Source organism: Aethalodelphis obliquidens, unplaced genomic scaffold, assembly GCF_003676395.1.
Source record: "Aethalodelphis obliquidens isolate GAN/ISIS:26980383/991018 unplaced genomic scaffold, ASM367639v1 scaffold29, whole genome shotgun sequence".
Taxonomy (NCBI): domain Eukaryota; kingdom Metazoa; phylum Chordata; class Mammalia; order Artiodactyla; family Delphinidae; genus Aethalodelphis; species Aethalodelphis obliquidens.
Window position 1 is genome coordinate 5,029,811 of NW_020837973.1, and position 21,474 is coordinate 5,051,284.

The 21,474-nt window shown below is 49.7% G+C and overlaps 1 protein-coding gene across 1 annotated transcript; it reads right to left on the reverse strand.

The window, feature by feature from the left end:
- Positions 1-13,397: 13,397 nt before the first annotated feature.
- MED10 (mediator complex subunit 10) lies at positions 13,398-21,188 on the reverse strand. The gene is made up of 4 exons (XM_027125294.1): positions 21,016-21,188; positions 19,787-19,870; positions 15,973-16,075; positions 13,398-13,786 (listed from the first exon to the last, which is right to left on the reverse strand). Exons 1-4 carry the CDS (start codon positions 21,135-21,137, stop codon positions 13,688-13,690), a joined length of 408 nt encoding a protein of 135 aa, XP_026981095.1. The 5' UTR covers positions 21,138-21,188; the 3' UTR covers positions 13,398-13,687.
- Positions 21,189-21,474: the final 286 nt, after the last annotated feature.

Genomic DNA, 21,474 nt, shown 5'->3' on the forward strand with positions numbered 1-21,474 from the left:
TTTTTCTTTTTAATTCGTTCACCTGGTACTCCTGCTGTATCCAGCCGGGAAAACAGGGGCCATTCCAGGCAGTTCAATAGAGGCCCTTCAATATGGAAAACTGGTTACAAAGATGTTAGAAGAGATGGAAAACCAAACCATGAGGCAATCCAAGGATGAGCTAGGGCAGGAAGAGCTGCTAGGGCTGCAAAGGTATCAGGAAGAGGTGGGTCTTAGCAGAGCCCAGAAGCCAGGCCTTCTGATGGGAGCTGGGTCCTCAGGAGGGGCTGCCTGGCAGGAGATGGAACCACCGCCAACACCAGCGGCTGCCAGAGACACCTCCTGGAGCCGAGAAGCAGAAGAGAGGGTCCCTGGCAGCTGCAACCTCCCTGCAATGCCACCCACAGGCCAACCCCAGCCAGGAGCTAGGCTGCATGCAGTCACAAACCATCTCAGCGTCTGACAAGGAAGGACTGTCCCCACTCACGCAGGTGGCCGTGCGCTGGGGGCAGCTCTGCTCCATCTGCCCATCTTTCCCAGGTCTGAGGTGAAGAGCAGATGCTCTGTTCTCATGGCAGAGAAGGGAAGCAAGAGCCGGCCAATGACCACCATGTGAGGCTCTGCTGGGTCGCAGAAGGGCACCATGTCCCCACTGCTCACACCTCATTGGCCAGAGAAAGTCACATGACCAAGCCCTGCATCCCCTCTGCTCACACTTCATTGGCTGAAGCAAGTCACATGGCCAAGCTTGACATCAATGGAAGAGCCCCTTCCCCACAGTGAAGCACCGGCCATAGGCAGGAGAGGTAATCCTCTTGCAGAAAAAGCAGCTCTATTAGTTTCCTTTGGCTGCCGTAAGAAATCACCACACACTTAGTGGCTTACAGCGACACAGATTTATTCTCTTCCAGTGCTGGAGGCCAGAATTCTGAAATCAGTCTCACTGGGCTAAAGTCAAGGTGTCGCAGGGCTGGTTCCTTCTGGAGGCTCCAGGGGAGGATCCCTTTCTTCACCTTTTCTGCTTCTGGGACTGCTTGCATTTCCTCTTTCGTTGCTCCTCCCTTGCATCACTCCAACATTACCTCCATTGTCACATTTCCAACTTCCACTTCTGATCTCCCACCTCCGTCTTTCCTTGACAAGGACCCTTGTTAATACATTGGATGCATTCAGCATGGCGTCCTCACCTCAAGATGTTTAACCTGACCTCATCTGCATATCCATTTTGCCATATAAGGTAGCATTCCAATGTCTGGCGACTGGGGTGGGGACATCTTGGGGGCCATCATTCAACCCACTACAGCAACAAGAGCTCAATCCACCAGCAAGCAAGCTGGAGCAATGCAGTGTGCAGTGACCAGGCTCCCGCACCAGACAGCAGAGCAGAGGAAGGGCAGGGAGGTCTCCTGGAATCGCCTCCAGTCCCCTGCTTTATCAAGACCACAGCTATTGTGATGCAAACATACTTCCTGTATGCAGAAGGGCCCCAATCCCACCCATGAAGGAAAGAAATTCACAGCTCCTTGCCTGCCACATGAGCTTGTGAAGACTTGCTACAGTTTGTACAGCCCAGTGTCTGACACTCTGATTACTGAAGTAAACAAAGATCATAAATCAGGTCTCTCTCCTCTGAACACGTGGTGTTCATACCATTCTGGAGGCAGGTCACAACATGGCTGTGTGCATCTTCAAGGCCAGTGGGAGGGAGAATCTCTTTCACTCCAGGTTGTTAAGATGGAGTCTTATGTAACATAATGTGATCATGGGAGGGCCATGCCCACTCCTTTGTCACACCTTGTTGGTTAGAAGTCACAGGTTCTACCTACACTCAAGGGGAGAAGATTATACAAGAGAGTGAGTCATTGAGGGTCATCATAGGGTGTGTCTGCCAGAGTTAGATACAGATAGATAAATGGAGAGATGGATGGACGGGTGAGTGAGTGAACGCGTAGATGGATGGATGGATGGATAGAGGTGACAGATAGATAGGTAGATACACAGGAGTTTATTCAAATGAAAAGTAACTGAGAAGACTTGAAAGTATGTTATACTGGTACTATCAATAAACACGTGGATGTCTGTTCCTTACAGAGCAAAAATAATGCTAGCAGAAGAAAGGTGCAGGTAAACAATTTCTTAACTGTATAAAAAAAAAAAAAAACCTCTCTGAAAATCCAGTGTCCGGAGGGGGAAGGAAGGGGTGGTCTGAGGAAGGACCAAGTTCTCTATTCCTCAGGTGTTTATGGAGAGGTCATAGGGACACTCAGTGCTGCCTCTGCTATTGTGATGCTGAGAAGGATCTCAGTAAGCATTCATGGTGGGTCCTAATGGCCCCAAGTCCCTTCCAGCTCTGGGTACCAATTACTCTTGGGCTTCATAACTCCAAAGCTTTGAAATGGATTTTTTCAAAAATAAAGAAAAAAACTTTTAACAAGGTGGGTATAGAGGGAACATATCTCAGCATAATAAAAACCATTTATGACAAACCCACAGCCAACATAACACTCAATGGTGAAAAGCGGAAAGTCTCCCTGCTAAAATCAGGAACAAGACAAGGATGTGCACTCTCACCACTTCTAACATAGTATTGGAAGTCCTAGCCACAGCAGTTAGACAAGAAATAGAAATGAAAGGTATCCAAATTGGAAGGGAAGAGGTAAAACTGTCACTATTTACAGATGACATAACACACTACATAGAGAGCACTAAAGTCTCCACACAAAAACTATTAGAACTAATAAATCATTTCAGCAAGGTAGCAGGATACAAGATTAATATACAGGAATTTGCTGCATTTCTATACACTTATAATGAAAAGTCAGAGAGAAAGATTTTTAAAACTCCCATTTAAAATCTCATCACAAAAAAAAAAAAAACCCCTAGGAATAAACTTCCCCAAGGGGATTAAAGACCTATACACTGAAAACTATAAAACATTGATAAAGGAAATTGAATATGATTCAAAGAAATGGAAAGATATCCCATGCTTTTGGATTGGAAGAATTAATATTGTTAAAATGGCCATACTACCCAAAGAAATCTACAGATTCAATGCAACCCTTATCAAAAGACCTATGACATTTTTTCACAGAACTAGAAAAAACTAATCCTAAAATTTATATGGAACCACAAAAGACCCAGAATTGTCAAAGAAATCCTGAGAAGAAAGAACAAACCTGGACGTACAACGCTTCCAGACTTCAGACTACACTACAAAGCTACGGTAATCAAAACAGTGTGGTATTGGCACAAAAAAAAAAAAAAAAAAAAAAAACATACACACAGATCAATAGAACAGAATAGAGAGCCCAGAAATAAACCCATGTACTTAGGGTCAATTAATCTGCAACAAAGGGGGCAAGAATACACAATGGAGAAAAGACAGTCTCTTCAACAAATGGTGTTGGGAAAGCTGGACAGCTACATGTAAAACAATGTTATTAGAATATTCCTGCACACCACATACAAAATAAATTCAAAATGGTTTAAAGACCTAAATGTAAGACATGACACCACAAAACTCCTAGAAGAGAGCATAGGCAAAACATTCTTTAACATAAATCATACAAAAGACTGATTTTCTTAAATCAGTCTCCTAAAGCAAAAGAAATAAAAGCAAAAAATAAACAAACAGGACCTAATCAAACTTACATACCAGATGGCAAAACCACACCAGCAGCTACAGAGGACAACCTGGCATCTGAGCGGCCATAGCCCCTTTCATCTGCTTCAGAACAGCGTGTTTGCAGGGAAGACAGAGGAAGTCAAGTTCTCCGACCTGGAGCAAGACTTCCTGGACTCAAGGCCAGTTCTGCTGTCCTGGGGATTCATCCTTCCTGCACCCGCTTCTGAATGGCTAAGTGGGGATGGCAACACCCCTGCTCAGGGCTGCTGGGACAAGTAAGTGGGCCCCAACAAGCATCCTCATCGAATGCTAGTTTCCTTCTTTCCCTCCCCCCGTACCCTCCCCCTCTCTGGGAAGAAAGTTCCTCAATGGATTGAAATATCTTCTTATCTGTGTGGGTGTCTCTTTGACCCACAGCCCACCCCCTGCAGCCATTACACAGGTGGGGAAGGAGCCAGAGGCCCAAGAGCATCACTGTGGGTCCACAGGGCCTTCTGCACTTCAGACCCACACTGGGGGTCCACCATGGCCAGCCGGCTGGGGGAAGGCCAACGGGCAGCTCTAAAATAATGGATGGAGTAGACATGAGTGAGGACAGAGGAATAATAATGGAGCTGTGGAAGACAATCTGGCCTTTTTTCACACTTTGGTAGCGTAAATCCACACTGCCCCTTTGATCACAAGAGAGACCCAGGAGCAGAGAATCCATTCCAACAGCAGGTGGCAGCCCCTCTCCTCGGTGGCTGTGAAACCAATGCAGTGGCTCACCATCAGCCCCGGGAAAAGAAGGGACAGGATGGGAGCGATCAGAGTTCACACGCATGGCAAAAGTGGGTATTATTTTGTGAAACTTTGGATATATGGTCCTGGCATGGGATGTAAACTTTATTTCTCATCATGGATGCAGTGAAATGCTTTGAAGTCACAGGAAGGGAGGTATTGACACCTGTCTTCACAGGAACTGGGCAAGAGCCAGCCAAGCGCACACATGGAGTCCAGGAGAAGACGCAGAGCCATCCTTCACCGGCTATCAACACGTCCTCCAAGCTGCACCTAGCCCAGGGGGCTCGGCCGGCTCTCCAGCCCACCGTCCATCAGGCCTTGCCATTCTGGTGGGTGATAAGCGGAGGGTGGGCTGTTTCTGTGGCTCTCCGCAGCTGAAGCTCCCAGGTCTGCACCTCCCCAGGCACCTCCACGGCTCTGGAGACCCTGTCCCAGTTTGGGGAAATGTTTGCGACTGTTCAGGAGAATTAAGAGAGAGTGAGCGAGCCTATGGGCTTGGCATGCTACAAGATGTCTGGAAGGATGGAGGCCCAAGAAACTCTTAGCTTTAGTGGTCTGCCTCTGCAGAGGGGCTGGGGGCTGAGACCTCAGCCATACGGGGCTCAGTCACAGGTCATCCATGGTCTATGCTGGGAGCGCTGGTGGGGGCCCGTCTTTGGGTAGCAATTTGACAATAATTACCAAATATAAATACACATAATTCCATTTTAAGAAAGTCATCTCACAGGACACCCTCCGTTGGTGGTTGATGAAATGAACAACAGAGTATCCTGGAGCATCGTTTGCAACAGCAAAGCAGGACAGACTCCACAGAGGGAGATGGAGTGAGCGCCTTACAGCATCTCTGCCATGGGGTGCTGCCAGCTGGCCGGACTTAGCCCTACATGGGCTGAGAAGGGAGGATCTGCAGGGATATTTTAAGTGAAAAAAGTGAAATGCTGTACAGTGTGTATAATATGATCCTATTGGTATTTTTATAGGTATAACCCTGAGTGTATGCTTAGAGAATTTCTGGCTTGCCCAGAAAGACACATGCAGTTAATAAGAAGGGGTCTGGTGTCTGGAATGTGCTGCCCTGTTTGCATTTTTCACCAGGGAAAACAAGCATGTGAAACAGCAGTGTTAAGTGTACTGTCTGCTTTTGCTTGCTGTATAAGATAACATTTGTATAAACAAAAGAGTACTGAAGCTTAACAAGAGATGCAGTGAAACCAGTACTAAATCGATACTGTTTAAGCCCTGTTATATAAGGGGGAAGTTTGCCGGGCTCTGTACTGAGTAAGATTTCTGGTTGCACACTGAACAGTGAATAAATGGTTATTGATAATAGCAGCGAAAATGTCCTCTGTTCGCTCCTGCGACTCGGTTCATTTCACAGGGGGATGAGACACATCCGAGGGCTAGTAAAAGGGTCAGACAACAGTTTACAGAAAAGACCCATCCTGTGTTTTCCTTTATGCCTTAATTCCATAACTCAACCTCACCCTGGGCCCCAGCTGCTTCTTTTGATTAAATCAGTGGGCAACTGTGTTAACATCCCTTTGGGACACTGATGCTCCAGCCTGTGCATGCTGGAGAATTAATAAACTCCACGCAAAAATAGCCTGCCTTAAAATGTGTGCATTGTTCCCTAACACACGGCCAGGGACAGATCAGGCTCCCCGCAGGGTGGATGGGGCAGTGGGGGTGGGTGGCACCGGGAGAGTGTGTGAAAGTGGGCGAGGCAGGAAGAGGACCCATCTCCTCTTCATCCTGAGCACATCTCAGACTCTGTCCCTTTGTGGGAGGGCGACCAGAGGAAACAGGACGGAGCTCAGGGCATTTTCAAAAGGAAAAGTGGGAGGAAGGGGCTGGAAGAAATAGAACGAGGGGAGGCAAGAGGGCTGAGGACCCTGGAACTGTCTGTGCACCCATCACTCCCGCAGCCTTGAGAAGGGAAAAGGCAGGAGGGCTTGGAAAGGAGGGAGAGATGGTCACAGAGGAAGCAGAAAAGAAGAGAAGCTGAGAATAAACTGGGCGTGATGCTCTAAAGAAGTTGATGCTGGTATTGCAACCAGCACAGGAAGACAAGGACCGATGTGCTCCTGGCTCCCCAGTCCTCTGGCTCCCCTTACCCGGCTACCCACATGCTGCAAGAAGCATTTTAGAACCACTGTGCTTCACAGGTTCTTGCAGCTCCGGACTCAGGAATCACCCCACCTCAGAGGACCAGGGTGGACAGCCTTCCTGCCTTTCCAGCCATCTCACACCTCTTGGCTGCAGCAGCATCTGGACCACTGGTTTGGCACTACACAGGCAGGGCGAAGGCGAAACCAGCAGGGGGAGGCCGTGGCACGGGCCTGGGGCAAGGCATGTGCCAGGCCGCTCACCTGCAGCTCCGGGACGCAAGGAGAGATGAGCCATGGACTCCAACTCTGCTCTTGAAAATTTATCATCGATAGTGTCCCCCCAGTGCCCAGAGTGACCCCATGGAAGTTCGAGCCCTGATCCTTCTTGTTCCAAACTCTGTCTAGACAGTGGGATGTAATGCTGCTTGATAACTTACACCTTGGGGCTCTTAATGTGAAAGTCCCCACATGCTCGCCAAATGAACTCAGCTTAAAAGCACTCACAGCGCTGCGTCTGGGATCCAAATTTACTTATACGAAATTTAAAGTTGTAGCCTTAAGTTACCCCTACAAAGTAAGTTTCTGCAGGAAAGGATCAACATTAGCATCCAGTATATGGGGATCCAGGTCGCCCTTTGCTCTGAAAGTGTCAGAGCAGGTCCTGTAGGTTATCTGACTCCCAGTTCCAGTTACCTCCCTACTTGCCTGCCTCTGCTCTAAAGGCTGTGTAAGCTAAGATGCAGATCACCTGCCACCTTTGCTGTTAGGGACAGCCATGAGACACTATTCCAGCCAGTGAGGTGTGGGCAGAAGTCCCTGAGGGATACAGCCCTTCTAGAATAAAATGGCAAAGCCGCCACAGGAGAAATCCTTCGGCCCATCACGCTTTGTCCTTCCTCTTCTATGTTTACTCTGCCTGGAATGCAGGCATGATACCCAGAGTTTCAGCAGCCACCTTGTGATGTGAAGACAAAGCCATGTGCTAAAAATGGCAGAGGAAAGAGGCAGATGAGTGTGGGTCCTGGTTGATGCTTGTAAACAGCTACAGCTATTCTGGGCAGAAAACTTGGAATTGCTTGTCACAGGAGAAAAAAATAACACCTATCTTTTTTAACTCACTGTTATTTGAAACATCCCTAATTTGCAGCCAACCTACATGAAACAGTAGATAAAGGCCAATAAAGACTAATAAAATAAAGTTATAATAAGATGAATGTAATAAAATTACATACATATGCATTATTAGTTTTGATGTATATTTAAATTATTAAGTGAGATAGGTATATAAAATTGTTTTTAAATCAGTGTTGATATTATCATGTTATTTCTCACCCCTAAAAGCCTTTGACATGTCAAAGATAGTGGGAAAAAAATCAATGCTTCTGGATCATTGTGAAAAATCCCAGCCCAGTTGAGACTACCATTCCACAACAAAAATGAAAAAGTGGAAAAGTTCCCCTGGAAGAGATTCTAACAATCTTGCTTGTCTCGCACACGAGTCCCTTAATCGTTGGGCAGCAAAAGGTCTTGCAGAATGTAACTCGGTCACAGAAGCCCAAGGAGCCGATCGCAGGAGCAGACAGAAAACTGATAAAGTACAGAGCAGAACTGGGGCCAGGATGCTAGAGAAAACAAAGAGGCGTGTGCAGAAAGCCTGAGCACCCTCAGAGCCCCAGCTGTGAGCAAGGGCAGACCCACCAATCTGCGGCTTTGCCGATTTCTGATTCTGAACCAGACGATGCTATAAATAAGGCCAGGAATAAATATTCCACCAGCGCATCCCTTGTCTCCTCAGCTTGTGCTTGCTCTGCTGCCGAGCAAGGCTGTCCCCACTTCTGCCTCATTATCCTAATGTCGCCACCGTCAAAAAGGATGGGAAGACTGCTCTTGTGAGCCCCACGGTCTGCGCCCACTTCAAGGCCAGGCCAGTCTGTCTCCCTCTTGTCTTGGATTTTGTGTCTTGGCAGGAACAATTTAAAAGAGAGTAACAAATGACCCAGGCACGGGCTGCTTGAAGCCCGTCTAAGCAGGGTGATGTCTTAATATCACCAGCCTTCTCATCATCGCCACCCTCCCACCCCAACCAGCACTAAGCATCCTGCTTAGGCCGAGTGTTTGGTGGCAAAAAAATCTGACATTTGCTCTGGGAGCCAAGACGAGCAATCAGACTCAGCAAAATTAAGAGAGAAATAATTAAAGTGAGTGACCCTTTACTGACTGATCACAACTGATTGACTGAGTGCCTGAAAAGCCCTGAGCACCGTCGAGAGGAACCACGTCTTAGTCTGTTCCCGGCAGCCGTGACCAGGCACCGCAGAAGGAGCGGCTTAAACAACAGACTTTATTCCTCACGGCTCTGGAGGCTGGACGGCCAAGATCAGGGTGCCTGTGTGCAGCTTGTTCTGGTCGAAACTCTCTTTCTGGCTTGCCGACGGCCGCCTTCTCCCTGTGTTGTGATGACCTGAACAGCTCACAGAGCAGTGTTCCCCTCAGTCACCCATCGGGAAGGACCCGATCAGCAGGTGTAGACACAGGCGTAAAGCACGGGGTCTTGTGTGAAATAAACACTGCAGCTAGGGGCGGCCCTTGAATCCCAACCGGCCTCCTCCTGCAAAGCCAACTTGTTTCAAAATTAAATGGACGTGTGCATGGATTTTCTTGGTGTTCACAGCACACTTACCCCAAAAAACAATTCTTTTAAAACGGTTGATTTTTTAAAGTGTTCCTGTGGATGACTAGCCAGAGCTTACGTGTGATGAGCTATAGGGAGAACCCGCACTCACAGCTCAGGAGCCGCCAAACCGGTGTAAGAAGCCCCCGTCGGATGAGGAAGTGCAGATTTGGTCCCTTCAGGGGTCACCTGTCACCCTTCCTCTCTTGGGGCACTATGTGAGCATCTTCCAGTGCCGACGCGGCCACAGAGACCGTGGACGCCCTTCAAGAACCTCTCCCTCAGACCCCTCGCCTCTGCAGCTCCCACACCTTTGTCATGCACACAAGGCACTCCCAGCTGTGTGTGCCTGTGTGTGTGTCAAGGCCATCTGCAAGGCATCGTACTTTCTCGGGTTTGTAACTTCCACCGTCACCCACAATATTTCTTCCTTACTGCCAAGCCAAAAGGCTTGGCTACTTTTTCCTTTTTTATAAAATTTAACTTTTTCCTTTCAAAAAGCAGAAAAGGATCTTATGACAAGGAAGAAGACAAATGCTGCTTCTGTCTCTACGTGGACGCACATAATTTTAGTGTTTTCGCCAGCCCTGGATCTTCGACTCAATTCATGACCGGCCTCCACTGGGAAGAAGGAACCAGACGTTTACAGGAGGTGGCAGCTGGGCCCCGGGCAGATCGGGAAGAATGGACATGGCAGTCCCTGAGTCAACAAGGCCAGGGCCTCAATGGCCAGACCTGCCTAATAGGGCAGAGTAGTGGGTGCAAAACGGTGGATTCCAAAGATCTGTTTCTCAGACTCTGCAAATTCGACGTTATTTGGAAAAAGAGTCCTTGCAGATGTAGTTAAGAATCATGAGACGAGACCAACCTGGATTTTCCAGGCGGCCTTAAGTCCAATGATAAATGTCATTACAAGAGACACAGAGAAGACAGCCACATGATGACTGACGCAGAGACCAGGGTGAAGCTGCCTTCAGCCCAGGCACAGCTGGAGCCTCCAGAAGCTGGAAGAGGCAGGAAGGATCCTGCCCTGGAGCCCTTGGAGAGAGCATGGCCCTGCCTACACCTTGATTTCAGACTTCCAGAAATCAGGTGTAAGCCCCGCTCCACCCTTGTTAGCTGTGGGGCCTGAGCAGGCCACCCAACCTCTCTGTGCCTCAGTTTTCTCATCTGTAAACTACCCCACAGACTTCCTATGGCGACTGAGTCAACGTGTGTATACAGCACGTTGTGTAGCAACATGTGTAGCGTGCTTAACCCATATCTGCTACATAAGTGACAACATTACACATTAATGGAACACTAAGTGTTAAAAATTATTATGTAGGAAGTTCACTGACTGGCCTAGATGCTCGTGGTACACTCTTTGGAAAAAAAAAAAAGCACGTTACTAACTCATGTGTACAGGAATAATTTCACATCTAGCTATTCATTTGTGTGTCTTGTGTTTGTAGAAAAATGTCTGGATGGATAAAAGGCACAATATTAACAATAAGGACGGCAGTACGTGTGCCTCTCTTAGTTATATTTTTCGGAGTTTTCCGTAATGAACACATGATCGTATACCCCAAAAGATGAAGGGCATCCTACTTCTGCATAAAGGCAGGGCTTAGTATTTGCTTTTTCATTTTCTTAACCGCAGGGGCAGCATAGGTAACGAGAATAGTGACTTTTAAAGCTCAGGCCCCAGGACCCACCTCTTGGTGCCAGTGTTGTAGCTGTGCGTTGAAAATCACTGGGCTTTCGGGTTGGTTGGTTGGTTGATCAGTGTTTGGGGAAAGTGCAGGCAGGGGTGACTTCAAAATCGGAGGAGGAATTTGCAACTAACTAGGCGTCATGGATGAGCAGGGGTGACGTAAAGAGAAGCAGCCCATCAAAATGGTTGCTATTGCACCAGGATGACTCCAACAATCATTGCTTTTTAACTGAAAGAGGAGAGGAGGGGTCAAAGGGCCAAGGGAAGGGGCAGTGAGGTCAAGTGTGCACAGTCTGAGTCTAGGATGCGGCCTTGGACCTTCCAGTGAAACCTAAAGGCCGTGGGCAGTTACGCTCAACACGCCACCTTCACCGTGAGTCTGCAAGAAGGCCGCCTGCAGGCCTTTCACGTGAGTCACACAATGTCCGTTCTGAGCGGGGAGTGCTCAGTCACCTAAGAGGACTTGAAAGTGGTTGGCACTTGCAATGAATACTAATGCCAGGTCCGGTGCAAAACGGAGACCAACCCATGAACTTAGGGGAACGTACCGTGACGTCCCAGCATCTTTTGGGGGCTCCACTGCAGAGGCAACGTCAAATGCGCTGAAGGGCTGTTGACGAGTCCCAAGGCTTCCCCCCAACACACCCTAACTTGTATGAAAAGACGGAGGGACATTCCAGAGTGACCGGCTCCGGCAATCCCTGCCCCTGCGGGGCCTGGCTCAGCAGGCCCCCGGGCTGGGGGGCTTTGTATCGTCACTGGCTACTTGATCAGCACCCCCACTCATCGACGGCAGCCGTTCTGCTCAAGGCTGAGAAATAGCTGGAAACTGCCTGATTCTCAGGCCCCGGATGTGCACAACAGCTGCCCTTTGCCAGCTACATCCTGCGAGTTTCAGAAACCAGAGGGGAATTACAGACACCTGTGGACCCACCAGGCACCCAGGCAGAGGGAATGGAAATACACCCTCCGAGAAGGCTGGGGAGAAGGCCCACGTCTGGGTCACGGACGATGTTTTAAGACAGAGGACAAGGAATGGTCTGGAGTAATCGGGTCACTGCTGGAACTGCAAAGGATGTCTTCTACTGAGTCAACGGGATGGAGTGGGTCAGAACACGCTCTGAACAGTCGGGCTGCATGTAACATGCTGCTCCCTGCACATCAGCTGTGACTTCTGGCTCTGTCATACGGTAACAGTTCTTGCAGCTCCGGGGACTGGGGGGAGGACCAACTGAGTTGTCCCATGGGCACAGGGGTTAGGAAGGGCTTTGAGCCCGGCCCCCTACCACCCACATGCAGCTGCTAACAGGGCGGTCAGAAGCGGGAAAGCCAACGCAGGGGAGGAACCTCCGGGTCCAGGATCTACTGGCTGGGGCAGCCCTCATCTAGAGGAAACCGCGCCCGGGATGGGAATCCTTTTCTGGTGATGTTTTGGAGAGAGCGGAACTACTGACAACAAGGTAGCAACTTCCTAAGGGGCCTGGCCCCCAACTCCTAGCAAATATAAGACTCCCTTGGGAAGCAAGGGCACACACGAGCCCCCGTCCCTGGGAAGGGGTCAGCAGAGAACGCTGCGAGCTGGGCTCTGACCCTCACTCCACTCGGCCACGCCCGTGGCCTCACCGGACACAGGCCAGTCAGCGGAGCCCGTACCACGCCCACTGTCACACGCCGATGAGACTCAAGTCCCTAACTGTGGATCTTGGCTCTAAGGGGTCCAGAATCACTGGGGCCAGGAAACCAACAACACGGGTTCCCGGGCCCCAGCCCAAAGCCTCTACCCAACAGGTCTGAATTGGACCCACCTTTCCGATGAACGAGTCCAGGTCATTCTGATGCCGTGGTCTGCAGTGACCCTCGAGAAACACCACACTGGGGCCTGCGGCTCAAAGTCAGCCCGCAGGTGCGGCGACAGCACTGCCCAAGTTCACCAGCCACGCAACCTCCCAAGGCCCGCCCGGCCCTGCAGACTCCGAAGGCGCAGCTGCCCCCGTCATCTGGCAGCCCCCTCAGGCAGACACACAGGGCCCCGGGACGGGCTGGTGGTGCATTCCTGAACTGTGTCAATACATCCGCAATGTCCTCTGTGAAAGAGGCCGCGGAGAAATCAGAATCCTGCATTTCACTTTGGCTTTTCCTGCCTAAATGCCTGCAGAACAAACTTCACCAATATCCCTCACACTTTAGGGAAGTGACAATTGTTTACAAGATACAAGATACTATACTATGAAAACGTTACAGAAATAATTACATGGGACAAGTCTTATAAGTACTTAAAGACTTTATTATATTAGACGAACTGAAATCTATGGAAACACAGTTCCATTGAACACATTCTTTATGCACTATACTTAAAAATATAAATACAAAACGAATTTAAAGTACTTATATTAAACCAAGTTTTCCTTCTGTTTTTTTGTTTAGCTTTCTTTGACACCATAAAAGAAAGAAAGAAAAAGAACAGAAAGAGTATATTAAAAGAAAACTATTAGGTAGAATTTTTTTAAACTTTTACTTTACCTATCATATTTAATATTTCCAAGACTATTTGGCCACGGAGAATCATACACATCGCACTCAAAGTTGTGTGATCACCAGTCCCCTGAGAGCTAGAGGACCAAACAGAGCACGTCAGGGAGGGGGGCAGCTGGCGGCACAGCCCCGCACGCCCTCCAGGCCCTGCCGTCCCCAGAGGCCAGGACGAGGACAAGGTGGCGGGAGGATGGGCCCAGGAAACAGCATCGCTGCCGCTCAGTCAAGGCTGCCTGAAGGTCACGGCCACTCGTGCAGGGCTGGGAGGACCTTCAGACAGACGGAGGAGGGAGTTAGGAAGGAGGATGGTCTTCCCCCCGGACGCTCCGGTACTTGGCCATGTCCTCAGGAAATACTTTAGAGAGTTCTTGAATCAACAGGCTTTTAAATTTCTAAGAAAAAAAATATACACGGTCAAGATATTTTTGCATGTGACCCATCACCCAAGTTAAAGACGACGCCCCACCAGAGCCTCCAACTCAAAATTTCCCTGCACTGTCTGCTCATCTCCCTGCATGCCACACCTGCCAAAACGCAGCAGGAAACTGCTTGCAACTATGCTGCAGGTACATCAGGTACATGGAGAACTACCTGAAAGAGGAATGTTCATTCAAAGACTACTTCTTCCCTCCTGCCTCAAATGACAAGGAGCCCTCTCGCACGGAGCCAGCCACTCAGGTGGAAATGATTAGAGCAAGTGTAACAGGAGTCTTCACGTAATAATTAAGCAATTATTAATTCAAACCACATCAAACCCATTGTGTGCAAACAGCTCTCGATCAAAGCTTTCAGAGCACCTAGAAACCTGTCTTCTCCAAATACCACGCTCCTTGAGCCTTCGTATCAGCATAACGTTTGTTTTAATCCAATCTTAAAAGCAGCTAAATATCTGCCAGCATCTCAAAACCCTTTCTTATAAGCTGTACAGAAAGGCAGCACCGTGGATATAAACAGAGAGATGGTCCTTACGTAGGTCAGGAACACATCCTTAAAGGAGGCTACATGCCAACCCTACAGAAAGCATTTAAGACAGAACTCATGCAACTTTAATCACTCGACCCACCAGGCATACAAACTGCACTGTGAGACGTTCACAATCTCATGAGAGGAAATGACACCAAGAGGCAACAGAAAGGGGTGCAAACTGAACAAATAGCACGGTCGCTAGTGTCACTGCCGACAGGCCATCTCCAGGCGCAGAGGCAGGGAGGCGAACAGGAGCGCGGGCAGCCGGGAGCACATCGCCCTGCGGCCGCGGCCCTGTTCTTAAGGGGAAGGGCGGGGCTCTTTCTGCCTGTCGTCCCCTGAGCTGGACGATCCGGCTCGCCCGCAGACTGGCCCAAAGGACCCCAGCTGGCTCTCCACCAAAGCACTATCGTGTCCCAGAGGTGATGCTCTGTTCAAGAGCAACTCAATGCCAAGCTGGCAAAGCAGAAATGAGGCCGGGGGCACCACACTAACCCTCACAGCAAAGCCACCTCCAGGGCAGGCCACCTGGGATCAGCACAGATCCCTGCAGTCCAGGCAGCGGGAGACGGGCCTGTCACGGCAGTCCCGCCACCACCGCTGTGCCGGCCCCTCGCCTAGCCCGCGCGCCCTCTGCGTGGCCGTCCCCACGAACAGCAGACACCGAGCAGGCACCTGTGCCCCTGGGCAGCAGAGGGAACACAACACTCGTGCCCCTTGCATGCTGGAGCTTAGGCTGCAGCAGGGGACACAGGACAGAGACAGAAGGGCCGATCCTTCTCAGCCAAGGCTGGTCCGCAAGGCCTCTCGGAGGAGGTGACACGCCAACCAGGGAGGACAGGCAGTGGGCAGAGGACGCGCAGGAGTCCCAGCAGAGGAGACGGCAGGGGAATGGACAGGAAGGAGACAAGGAGCCGGGCTGGTGAATTCCAGAAACGCAAATGAGGCCAGCACTGTTGGGGGCAGGGGGAGAGGCAGGAGGGCTCGCTGTCTGAGGCCAACAGGAAGGGGTGGCACCGCCCACCTAAAGGAACCCCCCCCCAACACACACACACACCCCGCCCCCGGCCACACGAGAGTCAACGTAGGTAAGAAAACACTCCATATACCATGTTCAAGATGCAGTTTTCTCGATCCCATCAAAACCAAGAAATACAAAGAGCAGGGTCTCTGTGGAGAATAGGGTATACGGTACAAAGGGGTCTGGAGTCTGAAGCTGGAGACGACCACCAGAGAAAGAGAAGTCAAGGAGGATTCGGCAATCCTCTAAACCAAAGACCCACAGTTACAGAAAAAGGCCGAACAGAAGGACTCAGAAAGCACCAAAGGGCAACCTGGAGATACTAAAATCGTAAAAACAGAAACGTTAGCCAACAACAACTAACACCACAAAAATTAACCCAGACTTCCGTAAAGGGGAGGCTAGCCACGTCGCTACATTTATTATGCTACCACACGGCTTGCTATTTAATTTTATTACCTATTACGCATTTCAGAAATCTCAGCTGTGTAATGTTGTCAAGTAGCTGAAGTTTTACAGTCTATGAGCCAGATTTGCTCTGTGAGCATTCCTTGATGTTCTGACATTATCTTCTGTTGACAAGAACCTTACCTTCATTGTGTCAATCTTGCCTTTAACTTGTTCATTTTTAGCCAGAGCCCTCTCCAGGCACTCTTTGGTATAGAGTTGGGGATTTCGACCTTGATCTATGTATCTGGAAACATGAAACATGTCAATTAACATTCATGGCTGATACCTCCTCTCACAGTTTTCTTATGGGGAAAAAACAAAGGTAGCGATCTGTAACCTCACATGGCCCTGTTTAGAAGCTGTGTCCAGGAACCAGGTGAATTAGGATTCCTTCGGTTATACAAGTATAGATGACTTGCACTCATATTACTTCTAATAATATGAATGACTCATGAAATCAAGTTAACGATCACTTATAAACCAAGCAAGCTTCACAGTCACACCAGTTCACATGTTTAGCACTTGTGTTTTTCGAAAGGTTTCATGGCCAACCACACCTTTTTATCCTCACAACAACCTGTAAGGTCAGGCAGCTCTTGACAAGAGAGAACTAAGCGTGGGCCAGAGCTTCAGGGCTGAGCAATACAGGGAGCCCACCGAGATGCAACCCAGCAGGCCCACCCCGTCCTCTGTAGAGCCGCCTCGGGGCTGCAGGATCGGTGGCGGGAGAGCAGCGAGCACAAGAGCGCTGGCTTCGCCTGTCCTGAGATTAGTTTACCAACTGGAGAGAGGGGGGAATGATACACTACTTTCCTAAAAATACCTAAGTAACTTAAATTTAACAGAGACAGATTCTCTCCAATTATTTCTTAGCAGCATAAAACTGTTCTGTGAAATTTTCAACACGTGTCCCCAAAATGTCTTCCTCATCCCAAAGATTTCATTAAGTGTACTGCCTAGATGAATATACACATTTTACCTGCGGAAGGCCACCTGCCTACTTCTGCACCTTGAAGACCTTCACATCATCCAGCTAAACTGAATTACTCATTACAAAGAAACAAAAACCACCACCACTACACTAAGTCTGATTTATGCATTTTTATGCTTCAGTTAAAAAAAATTATCACTTCAGATTAAAGACACTGTTAGGTTGCTGTTAATGGCATAAAAACTGGCTTTTAATTATGACAGATAGAGAAATACTAATAAATCAAAAGTTCTAGAAATCCCATTTTATTGTGATGTGTTTGAAACGATGGAATGAAAAAAGCAACATTCTGGTTAAATCCTAAGCAAAATCCATCCATTTCTGCGGAGGGGGGAACCTCAACAGGCCCAAATGTCCTAAATAAACAACCCCTTTCGACAGTGATGTCATTTGGATCGGGCTCTTCTTTGAAGACTCGAGGGTTGACTCCCACTTCTGCCAACTCGCCAACCCCAAGCACCCGGCAGAAGGGCCGAGGTTTACGTTGGTGTCTCTGCTCCAGACGCAGTCGGCGTGCCTGAGAACAGGCCTTCTACATCGGCACAGACTGATGTAGACAGATGTAAGCCAGATCTCACCGACAGCTCAGATCTGCTGCTTGCTGGGCGCTGAGAGGCCACCCCATCCCAAGTCCCCACGTGGGTCTCCGCTGTCCCTGCACCCACCGGCTCCGGCTGTGCTGGCCGAGGCCTCACTGCGCCCGCCTCTTCAGTGGTCTTCCCCATCTGTCTTCCTCTCATTTCCTCCACTTCAGAAGCCAGGAGTAGTTCCTTGGCATCTGTCAATATACTCATCCCACACACTCGTGACCAGAATGGCTCTAATGAGGACACTTAAGGAAAGGAAATCATCCTCCACCTTGCCACACTTCACGAGCAGGAGTCTAGAGCTGCAACACACGCACAAGACAGACCTTCGCTCCCACCTGGGAACATGTGACACCTCGGCCAGCAGGTGAGGACAGAGCTGAGGCTGGGAAAACTGCAGCCTGTGTGTCCTGACTTGGTGGCCAGCTGCCGAGCTGTGCTGTAACTGGGACTTTCATCTCTGACCTTTGGGGATGTAAAAAGGTAACTTTTCCTTTTACTGTTCAAGGAACTCTAGTGATTTACATTTGCAGTTTTACTGCAAAAAGCCCCAGAATACTCTTGCTGTTCCAAGCCAGCTCTGGGAGGGAGGCTGCTTGGCCCAGAGAATTGGCCCTGGTCAACACAAGTCCAGGATTTGAAACTAAAATTAGAGCTGTCATATGATCCAGCAATCCCACTCCTGGGCATATACACAGACAAAACTATAATTCAAAAAGATACACGCACCCCTATGTTCACAGCAACACTATTTACAATAGCCAAGACACGGAAACAACCTAAGTGTCCATCCACAGATGAATGGATAAAGAAGATGTGGTGTGTGTATATATACACAATGGAATATTACTCAGCCATAAAAAAGAATGAAATAATGCCATTTACAGCAACATGGATGGACCTACAGATTGTCATACTAAGTGAAGTCAGAAAGACGAATATCACAAGCTACCACTTATATGTGGAATCTAAAACACGACACAAATGAACATATCTATGAAACAGAAACAGACTCACAGACATAGAGAACAGATTTTTGGTTGCCAAGGGGAAGGGGGGTGGGAGAGGGATGGAGTGAGAGTTTGGGGTTAGCAGACGCTAATATAGGATGGACCAACAGGGTCCTACTGTGTAGCACAGGGAACTATATTCAATATCCTGTGATAAACCATAATGGAAAAGAATATATATATGTATAGCCGAATCACTTTGCCGTACAGCAGAAATTAACACAACACTGTAAATCAACTATACTTCAATAAAATTTTTTTTAAAAAGTCCAGAATTTTAGTCTCAGCTCTGACACTGACTAGCTAAACAGCCACTACAGTTACATACTGGTTCTTTCACCTGTGAAATCAGTGTGATAAAACCTGGATGGATAAAACCTAAAGAGTTTATTTCCTAGAGGCATCTCTAGGCCAGGATTGTGCCCAGGTGCAGGTAACTCTCTCACAGAAAACGGTAAAAAGACTTACCAACATACCTGGCCTAAGAACTTTTTTTTTCAACAGAGCAGATATTATCATCTCCTAGAACCAGCACTGCCAGGGCAGTCTGGGGGATACCAGACCAAATTCGTACTTCTCGGGTTGTTTCTGGCTTTAATTTTTTTTTAATTTATAACATAGCTGCATAAGACTTTTTCATTCTCAAGAAAAAAAAGGAATTCATGTGGTTGTCCTTTTATATAAGCAAGATTTTAAGAGCCTAGGATGTTCTTCACATATTTAAAAAGCCTTTATTCACATGTAACTCTTTTTAAACAATACTGAGTTGTTGTTTTTTAATTAATTTACTTTTGGCTGCATTGGGTCTTCGTTGCTGCGCGCGGGCTTTCTCTAGTTGCAGCGAGCAGGGGTTACTCTTCGTTGCGGTGCTCGGGGTTCTCATTGCGGTGGCTTCTCCTGTTGCGGAGCATGGGCTCTAGGCATGTTGGCTCAGTAGTTGTGGCATGTGGGCTCTAGAGCACAGGCTCAGTAGTTGTGGTGCACGGGCTCTACAGCACAGGCTCAGTAGTTGTGGCTCACGGCCTCTACAGCGCAGGCTCAGTAGTTGTGGCACACAGGCTTAGGTTGCTCCGCGGCATGTGGTATCTTCCCGGACCAGGGCTCGAACCCATGTCCCCTGCCTTGGCAGGTGGATTCTCAGCCACTGCGCCACCAGGTAAGTCCCTGAGATTTTTTTTTTTTTTAATGGTTTAATCCCATTAGAACATAATCTCCATGACGGCGGGGATTTTTGTCTGTTTTCTTCCCTAACGTATACGAAGCACCCAGACCATGCCTGCCACATAGCAGACACTTATATACTGGTAGTTGAGGAAATGATTACAGCAAAACTAAACAATAATTAGAATATCAAGAACGCTACTTACTCAAAAACTTCTAAAGGGACAGTAATATCATGAAGTTGCTGTCTGCATTTATCGATATCCTGTAAGCCAGTAACAATAAAATTCCTGAGGGAAAAAGCAAAAATGGGACGTTAGGTTAATTGGGACGACGGCACTGAGCACCACCCACATCTGGCCGACCAGGGATCCACACGCGTGTTCCTTGCACAAGCACAGGTTACATGTGGCTCTCAGCTCTTTGGTTAGCTACAGAATTCCGTAAAGCTTTGGCGTTCTATCATATGCTCATCTAACTCCTGATCGTCTTTTTAAACAAGGAATTGCCAATACTGGGGGGCAAGAACCAATAGGAATAAGGGCAGGAGCCTTTGAGAATCTGATGAAAAATACGAGCCTTCTCTCAAAAACATTCACCCTGAGGTGGCGGGGATTTTGTGTGCGGTGTCAGACAACGCCCGGGGTGGGCGACTCCAGTTCAAGCATCCATCCTCAAAGCCTGAGGGAAAGCAAGCCGCGGCTGCCTAGTCTAACTTCAGCTCCCCGCGGGAGCCTTCCTAGATCAGCCGGCTGGTCCCGCAGCACCGGGTACGCAAGGCGGGCTTGCAAACAGGTTGGTGCTTGTGCCCTCCGTACAGCTGTGAGCCCTTCTCCGGAGCATCCGATTTGTATCTGCCTTTTGTTCACCCTAGGGCCGGGCACCGCGGCCAGCACAAGGCTGTTGCCCCAAAAATCACTTCATAAACGTTCTGTGGCCCGTCGCAACCCACCACCGCCCACCATCATCCGATTCCTCCCTTCGGGCCTAGGCATCAAGCGGTTTCTGAGCCCTCACCTTCCCAGGGACCATTTCACCGCACTGCCGCGTGAAGCCCGCCTCCCTTCGGGGGGCAGGGGCGGAACCCCCGGCCGAAGGGGAGAGAGTCCTACGTGCGTAGGGCAAGACTCAGATTCAGAAGCACGCCTCCCCCTGATAGCCCCAGAAACAGAGACTGATAACGTGTCCAAACGCGGCCCCAAGACAAGGTCCCAGCGCGGCAAAGCGGGAAGGAGGCGGGCCTGCAACAGGCGGCAGCGGCCAGCCCGCCGGCGCACAGCCTGGACAGGGAGGGCCCGGGAGGACCCGGCCCCGAGCAAGGCGGGGAGAGGAGGCGGCTCTCAGCCGGCTCCAGGCTCCCCATCCCGGCTTCCAGGCAGATAGACGCCATCCCGCTGGCGCCGGGGACACGCCGGCGGACTCGGCCGCCACTCACAGCTTCTGGTTGAGCCCGGCCTGGCTGCTGGGCTGGAAGTCACTGACGATGATGCCGAGCTGGCGGATGTTCTCCACAAACTTCTCCAGGTGCTCCTCCAGGTGGTCGAACTTCTCGGCCATCGCCCAACCGTCGGCACCGCCGCGGGCTCGCTCCTGCCCCGGCGCCTCTGACTTCCGCCGGGGCCCGCCACCACTTCCGTTTCCTCTGGGGGCGGGGAGCGGGGCGGGCCTGGATGGTGGGGCGGGGCGACGCGGGGCGGCGCGGGGCGGGGCGGGCCACCGGGGCGCGGTGTGGACCCTGAGGCGGTGTCTGGGGCGGGGCCTGGATCGGAGGCGGGGTTTGAGCGTGGGGCGAGGCGGACGGCAGCTCAGCCTGGCCCTAGTAGCCCTAAGCGGCCCAGGTGAGCGGGCCACGCCAGGTGTTGGTCCTCAGGACTCGCACGCGTGCTCTGAGGGC

What these genes read in the sequence shown, in the direction of transcription:
- MED10 (XM_027125294.1), bottom strand. Translation starts at nt 21,137, where the DNA reads ATGGCCGAGAAGTTCGACCACCTGGAGGAGCACCTGGAGAAGTTTGTG. An exon ending in GCCGGGCTCAACCAGAAGCT is followed by an intron (nt 19,871 to 21,015) that starts GTGAGTGGCGGC and finishes TTTTTCCCTCAG; the next exon opens with GAATTTTATTGTTACTGGCT. An exon ending in GCAAGATTGACACAATGAAG is followed by an intron (nt 13,787 to 15,972) that starts GTAAGGTTCTTG and finishes TTTTTTTCTTAG; the next exon opens with AAATTTAAAAGCCTGTTGAT.